The sequence below is a fragment of the Monodelphis domestica genome, chromosome 1 (genome assembly GCF_027887165.1).
Source record: "Monodelphis domestica isolate mMonDom1 chromosome 1, mMonDom1.pri, whole genome shotgun sequence".
NCBI lineage: Eukaryota > Metazoa > Chordata > Mammalia > Didelphimorphia > Didelphidae > Monodelphis > Monodelphis domestica.
This window is the reverse complement of record NC_077227.1, coordinates 189,659,449-189,677,396: the sequence shown is the minus strand read 5'-3', so window position 1 is coordinate 189,677,396 and position 17,948 is coordinate 189,659,449. Positions and strand designations below refer to the sequence as shown.

Genomic DNA, 17,948 nt, shown 5'->3' with positions numbered 1-17,948 from the left:
AATTAAGGTTTTTATATCCTAGTGAGGAGGGAAGGATGTTTTTGCTGAGGAATCACAGGAATAAAGTGGAGACATAGTTGATTTGTCACGGCCTTTCCAGAAACAATAAGTATTCATTTTATTACTCCTCCTAGGGCAAAAGATGGAAAACAGTGGAGGCTGAAAGGTGAGCATAAGGGGATAGGGTAGATGGCAAGTTGTCCTGAGTGGAATTGGGCAGCACTACTTCCCTCCCAATGCCCCTTTTTTGAAACATCAGACTCCAAGAAGAAACACACACACACACACACACACACACACACACACACACACACACACACACACACACACACACACACCCTACTTATCTGCTACTTTTCCCACTGTTCAAACACAGCTGACCTTGAGAAATAGTGTTAGGGAAGAGATGGGGAGGTAATGGCTGGCAATTTACATGCTTTTGATATTGCAAGTTACTGGAAGCTCTTAAGATTCGATATCCTCACACTCAAGAGTGTCAATGGTGGACTAGAATCCCTTGGGAGAAATGTTGCTTAACTGTAGAACCTGGAAAAGCACAAAAGGCCAGAGTAAGAATGACTGATGTGTAAATGTTTGGGTTTTTTTGCACACAAGGATAGACAGACAGGAAGCAGAGATTTATAGATACCTTCACAATGTGTTGTGCCATTTTATGGCACTTTGTTGTTCCAAGATGTTAGTGAAAATCATTACAAAATGTTATTTGGCTGGAACACTGTAGTAATTCCAGTAATGAATATGTGATCCAGATTCGTGATAGCTTCTTCTCAGGCAGTGAATTGTGTAAAGGTTATTTTGAATCTATGGGCACCTATGTATAGAAAAGGCTAATGCTTTGATATACTTCTTCTGAAAAGAACTTAAACTTTTTTTTTTTCAGTGGGAAACCTATCTATGATCACAGTCTTATTAGGGTGCCTGTCATTTAAAATGAAACTTCACAAAAATGACTTCTTTTTATAGTTTTATTCAGAGGAACTTTTATTTTGGCTAGAGAAACTCAAAATGTATTATAGATAACATCAATTTTTATGTCACCCACATTTCTTTCTGTTTCTATTCACTAATTTGCATTTTATTACTGAGTAAAGGCACTGCCATTGACAATCTGAATTCTTTTCCCAGATGCATTTATTCTATTGAAAATTAATGTCAACTTCCAACCTATTTCATTCTTTTTTAGAATAGGTGAATTAGTAATGTTCAAAGTCTCTTCCATTTCTAAAATGTTATCGTTTTTATAAATAAATTTCCATTTTTTGGTCTAAGGTTATTGGGTGTTGCTGTCGTATTTGTTTGTTTATATTCAAAATTGAACACTGCTACTTAGGAGGCTGAGACTAATGCAGCCCTTGAGCTTGGGAGTTCTTAACAGAAGTGAGCTTGACTAGTTACAATTGGGTTTTTGATCTATGATTAGCACCAATATAGTAAGTCCTCAGAAGTTTTTTGTTTGTTTTGCAAGGGGGTGGGAGGTCAGGGAGAACTGGGCTTTCTATACAAGGACAAGTTGATCTAGGTCAGAAACAGAGCAGGTTAAAGTTTCCAAACTGATCAGCAGTGGGATTGGAGCCTTGAGGACTGCTTATTTCCATCCCCGACAAGATATGGAGACCTAATCTCCTCTCAGTTTCATTTCCCAAATTGTATCAATTTGTACTGTACATTAAATGATGAGAACATCATCAGTTTTCTGCTAGGCATTGTTTAGAGTGCAGAAGAATGTAGTTCTTTGCTTAATGAGTTCATAGTCTCATCAGCAAGACTACTCCAAAACCTATAAGATGACAAAAATAATATAAAATAATCTACACAAAATAAATCATATTGAACATTTTATTCTGTAGAAGTGCAAGGAATAAGGAGAGCTTGGGTAGTATGACTGTTAAATTTTCATATTACATCAGGCTAAGTGGGAAGCTATCATGTGGGATGCCAGAATCTGGCTAACAAAATATGGAGAGCCCTGAATCATTCTACTTCTATAGGTTTTAAAGTTGTATAGTGGATAGAGTGCTAAACCAGGAATTAGGAGGACCCAAAGTGAAATCTAGCCTAAGATACTTTCTGTCTCTGTAATCCTGGGCAAGTCACTTAACCAAGCCTCAGTTTTCTCACCTGTAAAATGATCTAGAAAATGAAAAGGCAAACCACTTCAGTGTCTGTGCCAAGAGAACCTCCCCTCCCCCAAAAGGGATCACGAAGAGTGAGACATGACTGAATATCTGAACAATAACAATTTATGCAAAGGCACTAGATAATGCAGTTAGATGATATTTAATGAGAATAAATCAAATCTAATACTTAAATCAAAAAAATAAAACTTAACAAGTACAGAATGAGAGAGGTACAGTTTGATAGCATTTACTATGGCAAAATCTAAGTGCTCTTTGGACAGTAAGCTTAGTAAAATAAAAATGGAATATAATGATTACAAAGCATTTTATTCTCCCCTCCATTAAGTGAATTATAGAGTCTAGAGTAAAATAAGTCAGAGTTAACTTCATGCTACCCTCTTTAGGGCACATCTGGGGAATATTGTATTCATTTCTGGGCCGATCATGTAGAATTTATTTAGAGAGCTAGAGCCAGAATAATGTGACTTGAAGCAATGCAATATAAAGTTTGATTTACTTGGAAATGAGAAAAAAATTGTGATAAACACACACACACATATGACAACTACAAATATTTGTAGGATTCTTATGTATTAGATTAGGATTATATAGTTTTGTTTCATGGAGAATTATGAAAATTGGTGAAATGTGCAGAGCAGATTTGTTCAAAAAATTATTTTCCTAATTGAGTTTTCTAAAAGTAGAAAGGAGTGCTTTAAGGGATTGTGGGTTCCATATTTAAAGGTATACAAATCAGATTATTCAGGTAATTGTTAGATGATTTTACTACTGTAACTACTGCTATTAAGATTAATACTACTAATTTTTCTTTTATATAGTACTTTAAGCTTTAAAAATTGGTTTTCTCAAAACAATACCAGAAGTTAAATAGTTATGATCCCCATAAGGCAAATGATGTGCTTATGGTTCAATAGCTAGGGTGAATAAATGAAAAAAAAAACAACAAATAAATGAACAGTTGAGCAAATAATGAACGAATAAATGAAATATTAAGCTCTAATTATGTTCCATAAACTATGCTATACACTGCAACTACAAATACAGGTACATATATAGTCCTTGCTCTAAAGAAGATTACATTCAGGGAAACAATACATTTAGGCAAGTTATGTCCAGAGAGGAGTATTTTGTTTTGGAAAGTTATAAATGTGATGAGTGAAGTCTTAACAGAATAGATTTACATATTTTTTCCACTAGCAATGGAAGTTTTTAATTGATTATGTTTCCAGAATTGTGGTTATGAGGTCCCAGTGAGAAAATGAAAGAATGCAAGCACTTCCTGGACAATATTAATTTCTGAACAGAACAAGTTTTGTGTTTTTTTTCCTAGTTTTTATGTCCCCAGTGCCTACTACATTGCCTGGCACTTAGTAGGTATTTAATAAGTGCTTATTAAATTGTATTGAATTGAATAATATATGTAAAGTGCCTTTCAAATCATAAAGTGCTACATAAATATCTGCTATTATTAATAATTAGAGGCAGAATTCTAGAATCACCATGTACTTTAAAGATAGATCATTTTTCTCACTAGCAATGGTTATATTTTATATTGAGTTGGTGTTGATTTTGTACTGGCAATATGCATTTTGAGCTTATTTGCAATTGGGTGTGTGCCATCCAGAAGTCACTTTTGAGTTAGTGAGTGTTAGGGCTCTGAATATGTAATCGATCCTGCTTTTAACGTCTAATGTTTTCCATGGTTATTATTTCTCTTCTTGTTTTTTGATGATGTTTATATTGATCAGGAATGTAATAGAATTTAAAATGACAACACCCATTGATAAAAACTGGATTTAACAACTCACTCATGAATGCATTATGTACAAAATTAAAATTCCTAAAAGAAATTACACATATGTATATGTTTTATTAATTAATCAGGTGTTGTGTTTTAGGATATTTATCCAATGGAATGTGTACTTTTTCCACTTGCGTATGACACTGGAAATAATTAGTATCTCTCTGTAACCAGATGGCCGTGGGCCAAATGGATAGCATTCCAATTTGAAGGCTTATTATATTCTGTGCTTATCACATATCTTTGTCCTCTAAGTAATCTTCAGAATCATAGGAACTATATACATAGTTAGGGATGAGGTTATAGGTTTATATTAGAGGAAATCCAGAAGATATTTTGACCATGGAACGTTTAATCTATGTCTTTCAGTATCCTAGAAGCCTTGAGGCAAGCTTTGAGTAACTCTTTGAGTATATTAACATGGCATTGAAATCCTCGTTCATTCTGTTTTTGTGAACTCCCTGTAGGAATTTTGTAAACCTCATAAAGCTATTTCCATAACTTTGATTTCTAGTTTCCCATGACACTCCTATGGGCCTTCTAGCCCAATGTGTATTTTTTTATTTTTTTTTTACTTTTAAACATTATTTTATTGGGTCATTTCCAAACATTATTCATTGGAAACAAAGATAACCCCCCCCCCATAGCCAACGCGCAATTTCACAGGGTATCACATGTGTACTTGCCAGTGTCTATTATGATTAGCTCAGAATTAGTTTTCCCCCACAGGAAAATACTTCTAATTATTTGGCTAATAAGACCAACAGGATAATATTTATATAGAAATGAAAGAGCAAAACTTCCATGAGATATCTTATTGAAGCCAGAGAAACTAAGATATAAAGAGTGAGATTTTTCGAGGCATGTACATGCACACAACTCATAACTCTACATGGCCAGCTTTCTTCTCTCCCATGTGTTATATTACCTATAAATTGACACTTTAAACTTTCAATCTTATAGTACTCTCAATAAATATCTTTAAAAAACTCATTATCTTTTCCCTATAATGCATTCTCTTCCTAATTTCCACATTTCTGTTAGTAGCACCAACATCTTTCCAGTTTCTTAGATTCACAACTGGAACATCCTTTTTTAACTCTCCTGGCTCTCCCCCCCTTTCCTTGTCTCAATCTAGTGATTTGCAAAGTCTTGTTTATTGAAGCCTCTCAATATTTCTCTTCTATCCCTTTTTCATTCTCAAGACCATCTCTTTCACTCAGGCTTTAATTATCTGAACTATTAAAATATTAAACAATTGAAATGATATTGAACTATTAAAATAGCTTCCTTATTTCTCTTTAGTAATATTTGTTATCACAAATTCTATTTCAAAAAATTTTGCCCCTAATTTTTACTATGTAGGCTATAAATTCTTTTTTTAGATTTATTTGTATTTAAATAAATTTTCACATAGGTTTTCCAAAGTTATATGATCCAAACTGCCTCCCACCTTTCTTCCCTCCTCCCTTCTAGATCCATAAATTCTGTTCTCATAATTCCTGCTTTCCTTTTCAACCACTCATAAACAGCATTTTGTGGGTCCATGTTCTCCCCTGATTCCAAAAGACCCACTATCTCATCAAATGTTAAATCATTTTCTTTTTGCTTTGCTGTGTTTATTTGTAGATGTCCAAACTCATTTAACAGATCTAGAAGGCATATTACCTTCTGCTATTATTGTTTTCCCTTTTGATTTATCTTGTTACATTCAATATCTTTAAGTTTCTCTAAAGTCTTCCCTACCTTTCCCTTATTTCCCATATTGGTCACATTTTGACTCCTTCCCCTTTATGGTTTCCTTGGCGTTTGAATCTTAAAACATTTCAGTCCTCCTCCATATTGGGCAATTTATATTATATTTGCCTACATCTCTGTCCCACCTGACTTTTGGAGTTTGGGCCAGAATTTGTCCCAGCTGGAATCTGGGGAATTTTTTTCAGGATTAGTGAAGTGCTAAAAAACTCCTCTTATCCCTCATGTACACCCACATACACAGTATCTTGTCCTGTTACTTCAATACCTCAGTTTTCTCATTTCGTAGATCTTTGCTGCTTTAGCTAATGCTGATATTTCTCAGTGTTGATAATACCCTGGAAAAAGGTAGGTTTAGTGTAGAGTAAAACTGAGCTCTATTTCAAGTCCAGACATTCATTCTGCTCTTTTCCTTTGGTTTCTTGGCTCTTCTGCAGAGTTCTTTTGCAGTACAGAATGGTATCTCTGAATTCCTTACTTTCAGTGCTCCAGGAAGTTTCAGCAGCCATAGTCACATGTCCCAAGCAAGCTTCTGCAAGTTAAGCTCAGGATCTCCAGAGCCCTGGAGAAATCTCATTTTTATACAGGAAATAAGAATCATACTTTAATAAAGATCAAGAAAAATTTTGCTCCATGGGAGTTAATTGTTGAAGAATAAAAGGGAGAAGGAAATGGTAAAGAAACTATGACTGGTCATAAATCTTACAAAATATATAAAGAATCTATGTTTTTCTATAGTAAAAAAAAAACAAAACTCTTAATTGAAGCTATATGTAAACCAGGAGAATATTGTTTCCCATGTAATTGAATTTCAGGCAAGATGTTAAGTTGGAAAGGGAACTGGAGGTAGGAAGGAAAGGGATAAAGGGAATGAATTCTGGGGTGTGTGGTTTAGTTTTATTTCAAGACCTTGTGCCAGGTCCTTGGGTCAGCTAGTACAGCATAATTGCTAGTGTTTAGTAGAGTAGAGGGGGCTACTGATTGGACTCAGGTTCAACATTAGTCAATTCACTTTAAATAATTTTGTATTATGGGTGTTTTAGTCCATAGAGTAACCAAAGTTGTTTTTATCCTTGGCATATCATTTCTGTTTTGGAGAGGACTGAGAAGTCAGGGGAATCAAAGAAAGTATCTAGTCTTCTATATTGTTTGTCACATGACTGAGAAGTCCAACATATAGTACTTTGGGCAGGATGGACAAATTGGGAGAAAAAGACAATATACCATGAAGTATAAAATCGCTGGCCTCTTGGTTATGGTAGACAGCCATTGTAAACTATTTGCTGAGTTGAGTGAATAAAAGGAAATTAAAACCTTTTAAAAATAATGTTTTCTGGGAGGCAGATTCAAGATGGCAGTGTAAAGGCAGCAAAAGTTCAGACTTCTGAAAACCCTTCCTTACCATTTACAAACTAAATGCTCCTAGGAGACAGAAACTCAAACCTAACAACAGGAGAGAGCCAAGGAACCCTCCTACTGCACTCAAATTAAAAGGTATGCTCCCCAAAAGCCTGAATGTTAGAACACTCTGGTTTAAGGGGAAGGAAGAAGGAAGGTCCCAGGACCCATCCCCCACCTAGAACACTGAGCCTCCAGTGTTAGCTGGAACCTCTGGATAGGCAAGGATGGTGGTCTGGAGCGAATACCTTGCGGGCAAAGCTGTGCCAGGCTCAGAGTGTTGAACACAGGCAGAGGGGAAGCAGTTAGAGAAGAAGTACAGAGCAGGAAACCTAGTTATAGCAGCAGAGACACTCCATATTGTGCTCCTCCCCCTGAGGTTTTGACCTCAGGGCACATCCAGCTCTGCAACTCATCTCCCCTTAATCCCATCAAATCCTTCAGAGGGCAGGGAAACTCACTTCAACACTCCTCCCCTATAGACTGTGCTGAGAGATTTGCTCACTAAGCTCCAAGGGTGAAGGCTGACAGAAAAGCCCCAAACCAACACAAAATGAGAGGAGCAAAAGCACAGGCAACTATAGGGAGTAATGAAGGGGTAAATATGAGCAAACAACAGAAAAAGAAAAGAAAAGAAATTATAATCGACAACCTCTATTAAGGCAATGAACAAAGAGCAAATGGAAAAGAGAAGGAAGAAGGAACATCAAGCAAAAAAACCCCAGAAATTCCAGCCAATTGGATACATGCTTTGGAAGAAATCAAAATGCAATTCAAAACACAATTAAGAGAGGCTGAAGATGACTGGGAAAAGAACTTAAAAAGCAAGATGAGTTATCTGAAAACAGAAAACTTGAAAACTTGTCTTGAAAGACAAAATTAATCAGCTTGAAAATGAGGCAAAGGAGATGAAAGATCAGAAGGAGAAGGATAGAGAAGCCAGGGATGAAATCCAGTCTTTAAAAACCAGCATACAAGCAAGCAACTTCACAAGGCAGCAGGAAAATATCAAAAGAATGAAAAAATGAGGAAAATATGAAGCACCTCATTCACAAAACAGAAGATTTAGAACATCATTATAGGAGAGACAACTTAAGAATCAGGATAAAAGTAAGAGGATGGAGCCAAAAGTACTGGTCATTCTAATTTTAAAAAGGAAAAAAGAAAACCAAATTGACAGTATCCTAGATGAAAAGGGTGACCTCACTTCTAATGAAGAAGAAATTAAAGCAATTTTTAAAAATTATTATACCCAATTAAATGGTAATAAATACGTCAATCTAGGTGATATGGATCAATATTTACAAAAATATAAATTGCCTAGACTAACAGAGGAAGAAATAGACTACCTAAGCAAAGCCATATCAGAAAACTTAATTGAACAAGTCATCAAAGAACTCCCTAAGAGAAAATCCCTACGTCCTGAGGGATTCCCCAATGAATTCTATCTAACATTCAAAGAACAACTAATCCCAATATTATGAAAACTATTTGACAGAATAAGCACAGAAGGAGTTCTACAAAATTCCTTTTATGACACAAATATGGTACTGATTCCAAAGCTAGGCAAGTGAAAAACAGAGAAAGAAAACTACAGACCAATCTCCTTTATGAATATAAATTCAATAATCTTAAATAGGATACTAGCAATAAGACTCCAGCAAGTGATCATAAGGGTTATTCACTATGACCATGTAGGATTCATACCAGGAATGCAAGGATGGTTCAATATTAGTAAAATCATCCACATAATTGACCATATTAACAAGCAAACTGGCAGAAATCACATGATTATCTCAGTAGATACAGAAAAAGCCTTTGACAAAATAAAACACTCATTCATATTGAAAACACTAGAAAGCATAGGAATATTTGGGTCTTTCCTAAAAATAATAATCAGTATATATCTAAAACCATCAGCAAACATCATCAGTGATAGGCATAAACTGGAAGCATTCCCAATAAGATCAAGAGTGAAACAAGGATGCCCATTATCACCTCTGTTACATTAGCAGTAGCAATTAGAGAATAAAAAGAAATTGAATGTATTAAAATAGCCAATGAAAAGACAAAGCTATCACGCCTTGCTCATGATATGATGGTCTACTTAAAGAATCCTAGAGAATCAACTAAAATGCTAGTGGAAAGAATCAAAAACTTTAGCAAAGTTGCAGGATACAAAATAAAACCTCATAAGTCATCAGCATTTCTATATATTTCCGACACATCTCAGCAGGAAAAATTAGAAGGAAAATTCCATTTAAAAATCACCCTAGAGACACATGTAATACCAGTGGAATTGCACGTCAGCTATGGGAACGGTGGGGGCGGGGGGAGGGAAGGGCGGAATAGAATATGATTTTTGTAACCAATGAATAATGTTTGAAATTGACCAAATAAAAAAAGAAAAGTCCCATAAAATAATAAAATAAAATCACCCTAGACAATATAAAATACTTAGGAATCTATTTGTCAAGACAAACACAGGAACTATGTGAACACAACTACAAAACACTTTCCACAGAATTAAAACTAGATTTAAACAATTGTAAAAACATCGCTTACTCATGGGTAGGATGAGCTAAAAATGACAATCCTACCCAAATTAATTTACTTATTTAGTGCCATTCCCATCGAAATACCAAAAAACTTTTTTACTTAATTAGAAAAAATCCACAGCAAAGTTCATTTGGAAGAATAAAAGAACAAGCATATCCAGGGCAATCATGAAAAAAATGTGAAGGGAGGAGGCCTTGTAGTCCCAGATCTCACACTATACTATAAAGCAGTGGTCATCACAACAATTTGGTGCTGGCTAGGAGAAAGAAAGGAGGATCAGTGGAATAGACTTGGTGTAAATGACCTCAGCAAGACAGTATATGATAAGTCCAAAAATCCCAGCTTTTGGACCAAAATCCACCATTTGATAAAATCTGCTAGGAAAATTGGAAGACAGTATGGGAGAGATTAAGTTTAGATAAACATCTCACACCTTACACCAAGATAAACTCAGAATGGGTGAATGACTTATAATATAAAGTAGGAAAGTAAGTAAATTTGGTGAACACAGAATAGTATACATGTCAGATCTTTGGGAAAGGAAAGATTTTAAAAACCAAGCAAGAGCAAGAAAAAAATCACAAAATGTAAAATAAATAATTTTGATTACATCAAATTAAAAAGGTTTTGTACCAATAAAATCAATGCAACCAAAATTAGAAGCGAAACAACAAATTGGGAAATAATCTTCATAACAAAAACCTCTGACAAAGGTCTAATTTCTCAAATTTATAAAGAGCTAAATCAATTGTACAAAACGTCAAGCCATTCTCCAATTGATAAATGGTCAAACAACATGAATAGGCAATCTTCAGTTAAAGAAATCAAAACTATTAATAAGCACATGAAAATGTGTTCTAAATCTCTTATAATCAGGGAGATGCAAATCAAAACAATTCTGATGTATCACCACACACCTAGCAGATTGGCTAACATGACAGCAAAGGAAAGTGATGAATGCTGGAAGGGATGTGGCAAAGTCAGGACATTAAAATTGCTGGTGTAGTTGTGAATTGATCAATATTCTAAATGGAACTATGCCCAAAGGGCAATAAAAGACTGTCTGCCCTTTGATCCAGCCATAGCACTGCTGGGTTTGTATCCCATAGAGATAATAAGGAAAAATATATGTATAAGAATATTCATTGCTGCGCTCTTTGGTGGCAAAAAATTGGACAATGAAGGGGATGCTTTTCAATTGGGAAATGGCTGAACTAATTGTGGTATATGTTGGTGATGGAATGATATTGTGCTCAAAGGAATAATGAACTGGAGGAATTCCATGGGTACTGGAATGACCTCCAGGAATTGATGCATAGTGAAAAGAGTAGAACCAGGAGAATATTGTACACAGAGACTGATACACTGTGGTACAATCGATTGTAATGGACTTCATCATTAGTGGCAACGTAGTGATCCTGAACAACTTTGAGGGATCTATGAACAAGAACACTATCCACATTCAGAGGAAAAACTGTGGGAGTTGAAACACAGAAGAAAAATAACTACTTGATTACATGGGTTTAGGGGATATGATTGGTGATATCACCCTTAATGAATATCCTAATGCAAACATCAACAACATGGAATTAGGTTTTGATCAAGGACACCCAGTGGAATTGTGATTTGGCTTCAGGAAAGTTTAGAGGGTAAGAATATGATTCTTGTAACCAAGGAATAATGTTCTGAATTTACTAAATTAAAATAAAGTTTTCTTATCACTTCCCCTACAGTTTGTTAAAAATTTTTTCCAGAATCTAAAGGTTGCTTTGATTTAACCCTTTTGAAATGTGTACTCAATTACATCATTAAACATATATGAAGCTCCTTTTATATGCCAGGCATTTCCTGGGCCATGAAGATACTAGGAAAAGTAAAATAATTGCCTGCTTCCAAGAAATTCACATTACAATGGGCAAATTTGTGAAGGCAAGACTTTCATCATGGACAACAATATTAGTAGGAGGATAATTAAAAATTGTATTGCAACTATAGTCAGACAAGACGGTTTTAGGCTTGAAATCCAGTTCTGTTACTTACTATCTGTGAAATTTAAGTCATTATGTTTCTGGGCTTCATTTTCCCAATATATAACATTATAAGATTTGAACAATTGAGGTTTAAAAACTCCAGAACATGTACTAAGAAATCCCTAGAATGCCACAGAAAAGTTTATATATAATACTACCTCCCTGTTTGAGTTTGGGAAATGTTTTTGGAATCTTTAGGTCTTGGCTCTATAAAACAAGAAGGTTGGACTAGATTGTCATTGGTTTTCTTGCATGTCTAAAGCCATAAACAAATCTAGATTTTAGTTGACTTATGAAGAAAAAAAAATGGGGTGGTCCTGGGAGGGGAGCTAGATAACATCTAAGGTACTGTCAAACTTTAAACCTACTAAGTCATATCATGTGTTTTGGTGTGTGTACACACACACACACACAAACACACACACACACACACACACACACACACACACACACAGAGTTAAAAGTGTGGTTTTAAGTACCATAGAAATGTCATCAAGAAAATCTTACGTTCAACATTCTATTAAATCCAGGAATCTTAGTTTTTCCAGGCAGATAAATTAAAGAGTATCCAAAGTAGTTCTAAGAAAGCTATATATAATTTTTATTGCACTATAATTTTAACCTGTAACAAAATTTTGAATCTATTCCTTTCATTTGTTTAAATCAGAGATAGCTTATTTATCTGGTGATACAAATTAAGTGCTTCATTATTTCTTGGTAGCTTCATGCTTATACGATTTAAGGACCATTGAGCTTTTAAAAAAGTAGTCTAACAAGCTACACAAAATTCTCACTTTCTTTGTTCAAAATAATTCAATTACTTAATGCATTTGAAGGGAATATTTTTTGACAACACCAATTGAAAATGTTTCTAAATGAAAGTTTATAATTTGTCACTAGTCAGATATCAATATCAAAATTCTTTTAAATAATCTTTTTTTACATCATTTTTTCCTTTCAATTTTATTTGAACAGGTCATTGAAGTAATACAGGCTGTTCTGCTGGCTGAAGTTCAAAATATGAAAACCTTAAGAAAGACATCCATCAACAGTCCACCACTGTCCATGGTAGACAATAGAAATGGAGAGATGGAGACACTGGGAAAAATTGAACAGTCAGAACAGCTAGAGTTACAATGCATTAAGAACATTCCTCTGCAAAGTAAGTGCAAAATTTATTGGCATATCGGAACTTTTGTACTACTTAGAATATGTTGAGAATATGAGTTCATAATATATCATTTTGGTAAGACTCGAGCCAAGTGCCCTGTTTCTGACCTACTCAGCTATCAATTTTCTCTTACAATTGTCAAGGTTTTAAAGACTTCCAAATTCCATTATTATCTTCCATCATTGAATATTTTCAAGAAGAAATAGTGTATTATTTCTCAATTTTGAGTAAAATACATAAAACTACAATTTTAAGTGTGATCTAAAATAATGGTTTTTTTGTTTGTTTAAGAGATGTAATTATTTCTTTTCTCTATTGAAGATTTTATTCTCATAAGGGGGCACTAAAATAAATTGCTTCAATTTTATATCTTAATAATGATGCTGTGTGATGTTTTTTTTTAACAGTAATAATATGATTTGGAACTTAATCCAGTTTTATAGTTAGATCATTCCATTTTACTACAAAGTTTGTCATCATAACTTTTTGATGGTGCTAATGTTTACGGTTGAACCAGAGTGAAAATGAATTTATATTATAGAATTATATCCATTCCTGTAATTCCATTAGCTTAGTCTTGTAAATAAAGTGGCCTAAATTTTACTTCCATCTTATTAGTAAGGCTTCACAAAAGGATCTAATTTACAATCTGATCAAGTGTATGTGTCTGTCATGAAAATTTGTTACCAACGTGCCCACATTCCAATATGTGAAAAGGATCAACACCACTTGCCATGAATAAAAAAGAAAAATAACAGTCATTTATCTGGAACTCAGAAGAATGCTATAGTACTAAAAATATTAAATCTTTGAACACGTATCACTTAAGGAAAAATGTTATTCTTTCTTTTGTTGAGAATATTATATTATTAAGCAATGTTGTTAGTAACGATAAATATGTGTACAATTGACTGTTTGAGGCTCAGTACTTTGGTGTAGTGAGATCCTCACTATCTAGGGATGTCTAGATTCTGAAACTGCATTTATATTGTTTCATCTAAGCTTTTGGGTCCTTATGAATTAATTCCTAGTAAACAAACTGTTTTAGATAGTTCATGCTACTAATTTATAGTGAAAAATGTAGTTACCAACCAAATTGGAATATTCATTTTGGCTGCTAATTCTGCCTTCATGCTCCCAAAAAAAACTTTTATTGGTAAAAGGTGGTTTGGGGAGCCCATAATTAGAGCAGAATGAAGTATGGTAATCACGTTAATGTGTGCTTAGAGCACTAAATACGGATTAAGGAGTTGTGGGTTTCAATTCAGCCTTGAATTCTTCCTAGTTTTATGACTCTAGCAAGTTATTTAATTTCTGAGTTCTATATTTCTCATCTGTGCAGTGCGGATAATAAAAGTACATACTTTACATATTTGTTTGGAGATTATATGTATAACATTTTAAAACAGTAAAGTGAAAAGCACTTTTGGGACAATTTAAGTAGCAGATAGGATGATGGGAATAATATATGTTTCATTTCTTTTACATTGCTTTCAACTTTATATATATATAGTTGAGAGCTTTACAATATATGGAATTTGAAGTTTATGTGCATTATATATGACAACTTTATCAACATGGTCTTATGTTGTAGACTAATGGTTTTGTCTGTGATGGTGCATTGGTTCTAGTACAGTTAATTTCTTGAAGTCTCAAGAATATTGTAGGAGTTTTATTTGTAATATAGTTATCTGTTATATTAATGAATAATAGTGGGTTCCTGGTGTTTGATTCAAACATCTTGATTTTATTTTTGCAAGTATCTATTAGTTGCTAAATTTACATAGTCTTTGGTGATGTGTTGAATTTATTTTACCATTTCCTCAAAAAATTGTCACTAAATCCAAATATCTTAAAGATGGAATTTTAAAGTTTTCCTAGCAGTGACAAGTAAGTAGTATAGGTGGGATTTAAACTCAGTTCCTCTCTGTCATACTGCCTCTATCAGAGGTATTTCAATCTTAAAGAATAAACATATTTGAGTTGCAGCTAAGTGACTCATTGGATAGAGTGCCAGAGTCGAGGGGATTTGGCTTCAAATCAAATGTCATACAATTGTGTGTTCCTGGGCAAGTCACCTAACTCCAACTGCCTAGCCCTTAACACTCTTATTCCTTAGAACCAACCTTTGTGTTAATTCTAAGGCAGGAGCTAAGGGTTTTAGAAAAAAAACCCTCTTTGGAGAATATGCTAGAGAGTAGAATTCTTATAGTGTACATTTATTGTAGATAACTGTTTTTTTCTAGGCAGATGTTTTTTTCCCCTCTCAGGTGTTGATTTTCTCTCTATATGTTCATGTCTACAAAACTCATTGGGCAATTGTCCTCTATTGGTATCCTTGGGTCTGATCTAATAAGGATGAAACCTTAAGGTCACATTGCCTTCCATTCTGTTCATAGTTCTTGTTCAAAGAAGAGTTCCCCTGGTTCCATGAGATTCCATCATACTAAGTTTTTGTCCCCTATTTCGTTACTTTCCTGAGGCTTGTTCTGAGGTATGTTCTTATCCAATCAACTGTTAAGTAATCCCTAAGATTTAAAGGGATAGGCGATCAGGGCATACAGGATTTTATTGAGGAAGGGAAATTTGAAAAAGAATTTAACACAGGTTTATATGTATATGCTGTGTGTCTGTTGACATGGGTAAACATAAAGATTCTCTAATGAGATTGTTATTAACATTGGTGTGTGCATGCTTTTTAAAATGTGAAACTAAAATTATGATATTGAATACTGGATTTGAAGTCAAAATCACATATTTGAGTCTTAGCTCTGATGCTTCCTATATGATCTTGCTTGAGTCAAGCTCAGAAACTTTTTTTTTCTCATCTGTTAAAAAATACAGATGAAATAACTTATATTAAAGCACTTTATAATCATAAAAACATTATAAAGGATAACCATTATTGTTAGCTATATATCTTGGAGGAAGTCACAGTTTCCTCCAAAGTAAAATGGAGTAATAATAGCACTTTTCTTACAATGTTGTGAGAATCAAATTGTAAAAGTGCTTAGCACAGTGCCCGACATATAGTTGTGACTTAATAAATACTTCCTCTTAATAAGCAAATGTATTTATTATTTAAATATTTTATTCAAAAGAATGTTATTATAAAAATATTTAATAAATAATGAATCCTTTCCCCTATCAGTAGAAACCTTTTCAATTATCTTTAACTATGATAGATGTGTAATAGCAAAAAGGAAAGTCACAAGGAAAATTTTAAAAGTACTAATTATGCTTTTTATCTTTGGGAAGTATCCAGTATATTATCTCCAAGTTTAAAATCTATCCACTGAGAAAACTAACAATTTCATTTGAGAAAGACATTTAGACTTCTAATTAAATGATATGATTGTATAACTGGAAAAGTATGTGTTTATTCAGGTATTCTATAGTAGAAAAGGGAGGAGAGATCATTTTTAAAATTTTATCTTCTGTTTCCTAGTTATGGAGATGGATTTTCTTTATCTAGTTTTACATTTATCATAGATTTACCCAAATAGAGTAGGGTTACCAAATATATTATTTCATCACATATCCTTATAAGATCATGATAATGGTTATTCTGTTATAATGACCTTTTCTCATTCTTAGTTGTATTTTCCCATTACTAATCTATAATTACATTTTTCTTATGGTTTTTAATTGAATAAATGAAATTTATTTATTTATTTAATTGAATAAATGAAAAAATAATATAAAATGTTTTCTATAATTAAAGCACTAAGGTAAGGCTATTGATGCATATAGGAAAGTAAGGTAATCCCTGATCTCTGTTAAATTTATTATTTGTGTTTGGACTGAATTATTTAATTGCTTGTCACTAGGGATGTAATTTCTAAAATCCCAACATAAATTATTATGGAATGGAATTATGGTAGTTTCTTTTTACAATAGAGGGAAGATATTAAGGATGAGAGAAAAGGAAAGAGAGAGAAAGAGAAAGCTTTCACTTCCTCTGAAGCAGTTAGAAATCCTATGGCCTTAATCAGGGAAAAGTAGTTTTAAGATGATGAGCCTTTCTTGGAGGTTCACACCTCCAGAAAGGCAAGGAAACTAAGTCAGCCTTTCACTCAGGGTGATGACTGTCTAAAAGGAAGCAGTCTGAGGTCTCCTGCAGGAGCTCCTCCAGGGGTCCAGTTCTACAGCCAAGTGTCTTTACTCCAAGTCTGAGTGTCTGTCTTCTATTCTCTCCTCTGAGTGACTCTTCTTCATTTATTGGTCTATTGATCCATATGCCTCTGTTTCCTCTGTTTAAAGAACTTTTTCTCTTATGTCACCTCCCCTAAATTTTTATGTTTACCAATCACAGTAGGCACTCCTCTCCAGGACTGCCCACTCAATGTATGAAGTGGATGGCACTCGTTTTGTGGTTAGTCAACATCTTTTTGGTTTGTTAACACCTTTTGTAGTTAAAATGGGTAGATTTACTTTAAATACTGAGTTAACACTTTGTGGATTAAAATCTAAAAATAGACAGGGGATTACAATTTTATCTTCCCTGACAAGAAAGAACTAAGTACCTTCATTGTTACAATCAGTAGATAGCTAAATCCAATCTTCACAACTCAAGGAGTTTAAATTTTAATTGTGGGAGCCATCAGATGTAGGGAACTGGTGGCTAGGAAGGAAGGGGATATTTCAGCTTGGGAAATCTTATGCAAGGTGAGTCAAGCCAAAGCAGAGATGATTGTTTCTTTCCCACTTGCAATAGCAGTACTGATTTTTGATTACATATTGTTTAATTACTTCCTTATAATGTATTCAGTTTCTGAATTGTGGAAGAGAACAGGGAAAGGTTCTATTCTAGAATGTGTTGGAACTAGCTCAAACTGACTCATGAGAACCAATTGTTAAATTTTCAATGTATACATTTATACCATGGAAATTTGAAAGCACTAGCAATCAGGGCTTTATTTATTCGTTTTTTTTAATTGCTTAAACTTAAGAAAGTAATGTAGCAAATGTTTAAAATACAGATCAAACTTAACAATACACATTAAATAAAAAAATGGTAAGTATTTTTCATTTCAAAGAACTTTAATTTTATAACAGTAATGATAACAATATAA

The 17,948-nt window shown here is 33.8% G+C and overlaps 1 protein-coding gene across 3 annotated transcripts in view; it reads left to right on the top strand.

Annotated features, from left to right (window-relative positions):
* WDR72 (WD repeat domain 72) overlaps positions 1 to 17,948 on the top strand; it is a 325,916-nt gene that overhangs the window by 197,944 nt on the left and 110,024 nt on the right. For all 3 annotated transcript variants that reach the window (XM_007479979.3, XM_016427854.2, XM_007479982.3), the window contains exon 18: positions 12,678 to 12,864. In XM_007479979.3, the coding sequence (XP_007480041.2) occupies positions 12,678 to 12,864 (187 nt within the window). The remainder of the gene's footprint in view (positions 1 to 12,677; positions 12,865 to 17,948) is intronic.